General features: G+C 35.8%; 1 protein-coding gene across 3 annotated transcripts in view; it reads left to right on the forward strand.

Annotated features, from left to right (window-relative positions):
• Window positions 1-6329, forward strand: part of ITGA6 (integrin subunit alpha 6) — a 79689-nt gene extending 73360 nt beyond the window's left edge. For 2 of the 3 annotated variants that reach the window (XM_075933638.1, XM_006116471.4), the window contains one exon: window positions 5242-6329. In XM_075933638.1, the coding sequence (XP_075789753.1) occupies window positions 5242-5403 (162 nt within the window). In that variant the 3' untranslated portion in view covers window positions 5404-6329. Of the gene's footprint in view, window positions 1-389; window positions 520-5241 lie in introns of all 3 variants that reach the window. The other variant, XM_006116473.4, reaches the window with a different exon arrangement.
• Window positions 6330-6732: the final 403 nt, after the last annotated feature.

Raw genomic sequence — 6732 nt, forward strand, 5'->3', positions numbered from 1 at the left:
TGTTAGGTTAACCTAATGTTTAACTGGTTACCTGGTTTAAATAGAATTTTACATCTCTATTCTGCATTCTGTGAACATTAGTGTGCCCTAATACTCTGATATAATACTCAAACTACAACAAGGTATAACACATACTCTTTATCCTAGAGGAGGGATTTTTGTTATGCAGAGGGACATGATATCCTGGGAAGAGCTTTTTAAAATACCTTTTGCCACCCTCATCCATGTTCGCAGTTGATGCTCTTGTGAAAGGGATGGGATGGTAAGAATTACTGTTCATACCATGTGATTGTTTTGTAAATTTGGCTTTTAAATGGTTTAATAGACTGTCACTTTTTTCCTTAAAATACCAATCCATAAAATTGACTAAATACCTTGCTTCCTTGTAGTGTGGTTTCTTCAAGAGAAGTAAGAAAAATCATTATGATGCCACATATCACAAGGCTGAGATCCATACTCAGCCATCTGATAAAGAGAGGCTTACTTCTGATGCATAGTATTGATCTACTTCTGTAATTGGTAATTGATCAGTATTTTTTAATTTCTAGTTGTGGGACATGCTATATGGTTGTGGTGGCTAACAATGGGAAGCTTGCTGCATATGTTCCATTAACTGCTGGGTTTCAAAATGTCAATATCTGCTTGCTTACTCTGTTTATAATCTTAACTTTTTTTCAGTGCATGAGGTGACACACACAGGCTCTCACATATTATTTAAAATGTGTTTTGTCGTGTGTGTTTCAACAAAAAATCCTACAAAAAAATCTATAGTGGAATTTTCCACACTAAAGAAATAACTTAGTATACAAATACTAGACAATTTTCAAACTCTACACATGGTAATCACATGGGGTAGAGTTTTAAGATGTACAATGAAGTTTATTTCGTTTTATGCTAGTATTTTGGCTTTATGCTAGTGTTTCCTAATTTTTGGATGTTACATAAATCGCTTTATTAATCGCTTATGCATGCTACAGGCCTTGTGCTACTCATGATGAAAAAGTGTTTCTTTATAATTATTTTTAATTGATAAAGCTTTAATAATTTTGTTTAGTTCTTAAAACTCTTCAGTGATCTGAGCATGTGCTTTTTTTCCCTCCTGAAACCTGCCAGATATTTTATGCTTTTAGTAAATTTTGCTCAGATTTGGAAATCATAAATATGGTATATCTTAATTGATGATGCTTGGGGATCTAGCTAAAATCTATCAACAATGAAAGGGTAGATAAAAGAGATGAACTTAAACCAAACCTCTGAGACACTTCAGACACTGGACAACTAAATACCTGAATACTGGTCTCAACTTTTTCTGCTACTATTTATTGTTTTTAAAGTTAACATTGTTTTTCAATGCTATATAATTAAAGAGCAGTATTTCTTACAAGTTTACTTAAATTCAGTTTCCTAATGCATTCTGCTCAGGAAGCTTTTTTAATAAACACTCACTACTCTGTTTGTGTATCACTTACTCTTGCAGACCATGATCCTGCAAAACCATTCTCATATGCTTAACTTTCCATAGGGAATAGTCCTTCTGAAGTCAAGTTTAAGTGTGGGCCTATAGAATTTTGGAAGTGCTGGGCTCTAATGGCAAACTGTTCCCACAGAGCTTCTGTCAGTCCATTTTAACATTTCCCACTCGGACTTTGACTCTGCAATCTTGAGCCCTTTTATTAATCAAAATAGAGCTCCCTCAGGGTGAGTCTCTTAGCATGAAATAAGCTGTATTTTAGCTTGAAATAAGCTACACACTTTGAGCTATGCAAATTGTGTAGCTTATTTAGAGTTAATTTTGAAATTTATTTTGTAATTTGGCTCTGTCTACACAGCACTGAATTTTGAAATAAACTGCTATTGCGAAACATCTCTTAATGCTCATGGAATGAGGTTTGCAGGGATGTCAGAATAGCAAGCCCATTATATTTCAAAATAACAGATTTGTTTCAAAGATGCAGAATAACTATTTTTGGCTATAGACACCCTTAGAGACGTGGAAGATATTTAAAAAATAAAAGAAGCTAGATATATACTACAAAGATTATCAGAGATCATATCCAAGTTCTACATCAGTCTGATGGGTATCAGTCCTTCCCATCCTGTCTAATAGCCATCGATGGACCTAGCCTCCATGAATTTAACAGGTTCAAACAAGAACTAGATAAAGTCTGGGGCCTTCACCACATCCTCTGGCATGGATTTGCACAGGTTGACTGTGCGCTGTGTGAAGAAAAACTTCCTTTTGTTTGTTTTAAACCTGCTATCTATTAATTTCATTTGCTGACCACCAGTTCTTATGTTATGGAAACATGTAAATAATAACTTTTCCTTATTTACTTTAACACCAGTCATGATTTTATAGACCTCTATCATATCCCTGCCTAGTCTTCTCTTTTCTAAGATGAAGAGTCCCAGTCTTTTTAATCTTGCTTCATATGGGACCCATTCCAAACATCTAATAATTATTGCCCTTATCTGAACCTTTTCTAATGCCAATATATCTTTTTTTGAGATAAGGCGACCACATCTGTATGCAGTCTTCAAGATGTGTGCATACCATGGTTTTATATAGAGGCAATAAGATATTCTCTGTCTTATCTATCCCTTTTTAAAACATTCCTAACGTTGTTTGCTTTTTTGACGGCTGCTGCACATTGAGTGGATGTTTTCAGAGAACTATCCACAACGACTCCAAGATCTCTCTCTTTCTCTCTAGTAGTTGTAACTAAATTAGTCCCCATCATATTGTATGTATAATAACTAGGATTATTTTTTCCAATGTGCATTACTTTACATTCATCAATATTAATTGTCATTTGCCAATTTGTTGCCCGATCACTGAGTTTGGTGAGATCTTTTTGAAGCTCTTCACAGTCTGATTTGGTCTTAACTATCCATTGAGTATTATGTGCAGATTTTGCCACCTCACAGTTTACCCCTTTCTCCAGATCATTTATAAATAGGTTGAATAGGATTAGTCCCAGTATGGACTCTTGGGGACACCACTAATTACCTCTCTCCATTCAGAAAACTTCCCGTTTATTCCTACCGTTTGTTTCCTGTCTTTTAACCAGTTATCAATCCATGAGAGGATCATCATCTTATTCCAGGACTATTTACTTTGCTTAAGAGTCTTTGGTGAGGGACCTTGTCAAATGCTTTCTGGAAATCTAAATACACTATATCCAGTGGATCCCCCTTGTCCACATGTTTGTGGCTCCCCTTCCCCTCCAAAGAGCTCTAGTAGATTAGTAAGGCATTATTTCCCTTTAATGTTGGCTTTCGCCCAACAAATTATATTCATCTAGGTCTGACAATTTTATTTTTTACTATGGTTTCATTTAATTTGCCCAGTGCTGATGTTAGACTTACCGGTTTATAATTGCCAGGATCACCTCCACAGCCCTTTTTAAATATTGGCGTCACATTAGCTAACCTCTAGCCTAGTCATTAGGTACTGAAGCTAGTTTAAAAGATAGGTTACAAATCAGAGTTATTAGTTCCGTAACTTCAAATTTCCATTTTCAGAATTCTTGAGTAAATGCCTTCTGGTCCCAGCGACTTGTTACTGTTAAGTTTATCAAGGTCTTCCAAAGTCTTCCCTAATGACACCTCAAATCTGGAATGATTCCTCAGACCAGTCACCCAAAAAGAATGGCTCAAGTTTGGGAATCTCCCCAACATCCTAAGCTGTGAAGACCGAAACAAAGAATTCATTCATTGTGTCTCTGCAACGACTATCATCTTTGAGTGCTCCTTTAGCAGCGTGATTGTCCAGGGGCCCCACTGGTTCTTTAGCAAGCTTTTTTTAAGTACATCAGAAGCAGGGCATTTTGTTATTACTTTTGAGTTTTTAGCTAGCGGCTCTTCAAATTCCTTTTTGGCTTTTCTTACTACATTTTTTACACTTATCTTGACAGAGTTTTATGTTCCTATCTATTTTCCTCACTAGGATTTAACTTCTACTTTTAATCAATATCTTTATCTCACTGCTTCTTTTACTTGGTTAAGCCAAGCCACAGTGGCACTTTTTGGTTTTCTTATTGTGTTTTTTAATTTGGGGTATACATTTAAGTTGGGCCTCTATTATGGTTTCTCTGAAAAGTTTCCATGGAGCTTGCAGGGATTTTACTTTAGTCACTGTACCTTTTAATTTCTGTTTAACTAACCTCCTCACTTTTGTGTAGTTTCCCTTTCTGAAATTAAATGCCACAGTGTTGAGCTGCTGAGGTGTTTTTCCCAGCACAGGGATGTGAAACTTTATTACATTATGGTCACTATTTCCAAGTGGATCAGTGATATTTACATCTGGGACTAAATACTGAACTCCACTTAGGACTAAATCAAGAAATGCCTCTCCCCTTTTAGGTTCCAGAACTAGCTGCTCCAAGAAGCAGTCATTTTAAAGTATCAAAAAATTTTCTTTCTGCATCCCATCCTGAGGTGTTGTGCACCCAGTCAATTATGGGGACAGTTGAAATTCCACGCTATTATTGAATTTATTTTGATAGCCTCTCTAATTTCCCTTAGCATTTCATTGTCACTATCCTGATCAGGTGGTTGATAATATATCCCTACTGCTACATTCTTATTGTTAGCTTGGGTGCAGCCCCTGACATTTTTCTCTGGGTCAGTGGTTTCCCACCCTGTGCTAAATCAGCCCCTGGGGAGATCAATTGGTGCAGTGCTGATCTCCTGGTAAGTGTAAACCTGCCCCTAGTTAGGTTGAATTAACTGCCAGTGTAGGATGCAGCTAGGTCAATGAAAAAATTCTTTCATCTAATTGTCTATCACTGCTCAGAGAGGTGGAATGACTACAATGGAAAAAAAAATCTTTCCATCAATGCAGTAAGTACTTCCCTACAGTGTGAATAAAGCACAGCTGCAGCAGAATCACATTCACTAGTAGCTCAGAAGTCAACAGGAATTAATGCACCCCAGAGCAGGCCTGTGAATCTTAAAAACAAACTTACAGAACTAATGGAAATAATTTGTTTTACACTCTTAAATTGTTGAAATACTGGATTGTGCTGCTTGCTTTCAGCTGCTGCTGATACAGTTGCAATGTATAGACTGTCACAGCTGTGTATACTTGGTTATGCATTTTTAAAAAACTTTTAGCTGCCCACTTATTGCTTCTTTCTTGAGAGAAGCCAGTCCCTTTGTATTAATGAATACAAAGAACTTTAGACCTTTATGCCTTCAGTACTTTGTAATTTAACCCTAAATTGTTCCCTTTCCCAGTGTGGGTTCTTCCAGCGCTCCAGGTACGATGACAGTGTCCCCAGCTATCATGCAGTAAGAATTCGGAAAGAGGAGCGACAGATCAAAGATGGGAAACATAAAGAGACTCTTGAAAAAAAACAATGGATTACAAAATGGAATGAAAATGAAAGTTACTCCTAGGGAAAGTTTCCCCTTCAACTCCAAGTTCAGACAGACTAACATTTCATTAATGGACTCAGACTTACATACAATATGGACCTATATTTTTGATTGTACATATTTTTTTTACTTATATCGAAGCTTTTTTTTTGCACAGCTAAATTTAAGACTGATTTGCATTATTTAAACTTTATTGTCATAAAAAGGAAAACTTGCATTTATAGAATGGTGCATTCTATGAAATATGAACATGTGTGTAATGATGCCACAAAAGGTCCTTTCCTGCATTCCTGAAATCAATGGATGCATAAGGAATGCAGGATATAGTCCTAAATATATTCTTTAAACCTTCATCAAAATATACAATTAAACACACTGTAGTCTTGATACGCTTTATTCATGTACAATTTGGGGATCTGCAAATGTGCTATTGTTATAAGACTTTTGCAGTTATAGTAGTTAGGGGTAAACCTAAAATGTCTTAAATGTGCAATAGATCATGTTACATTTCTAATTTCAGTTTTGGTGAATCTTATGTCAAATATACACAGGTTTAAAAAAAAAGCTTAAATATTATTTGTATGTTTTTGTATATATTTTAGTCATTTATATTTATTTTTTAAAAAATATTTGCAACATTTGTCTTTGACTAATTAGGCCAAAGAGACTTAAGTGAACCTTAAAACTTGTATGGTTGTTCTTAACTAGTATATGAAAGTCCAGTTAGATAGACAAGAAGCATTGACTGTATTTAATTAGCTCCTAACGAGTGCCACTGCTTTTTCTAAATTATAACTTTCAAATCACTGACAACCTTGAAATGTAAACATTCATTCCATTTGTTTGTGAGAGCATTTTTTCTTGTTTCTGTTTATGCAGTGGAATTTAAGAAAGATGTTGACAAATTGGAGAGAATTCAGAGAGCGCAAAAAAAAATAAAAATAAAAGTTAAGCCATAAGGAAAAGGTTTAAACAAAACAAAACCCTGAGCATGTATTTAGTCTTGAGAAAATAAGATTGAAGGGGAAAAGGAGAATCAGAGAAGTCTTAAAAAATGTTAAGGGCTGTTATGAAGAGAACTGTGATTAATGGTTCTGCGCTCTGTGAACTGCCTTCAGAGACCAATGGACAGCAAGGGGAGTTTCTATAAGCGTCTAAATGAGCTTACGGAAGCCCATCAATAAGAAATTTTAAGAACAGGTTGGACAAACACCTGTCTGGCATGCTCTAGGCTAGGTTTTACTTGGTCCTGCCTAACAGAAAAAGGCTAGACTGGAGGGATTCTTGAGACCCCTTGCAGTTTTGCATTTCTAGGACTAATTATGCTCCTGTAACAACTTGTGTATTAAT

The sequence above is a fragment of the Pelodiscus sinensis genome, chromosome 7 (assembly GCF_049634645.1).
Source record: "Pelodiscus sinensis isolate JC-2024 chromosome 7, ASM4963464v1, whole genome shotgun sequence".
Taxonomy (NCBI): domain Eukaryota; kingdom Metazoa; phylum Chordata; order Testudines; family Trionychidae; genus Pelodiscus; species Pelodiscus sinensis.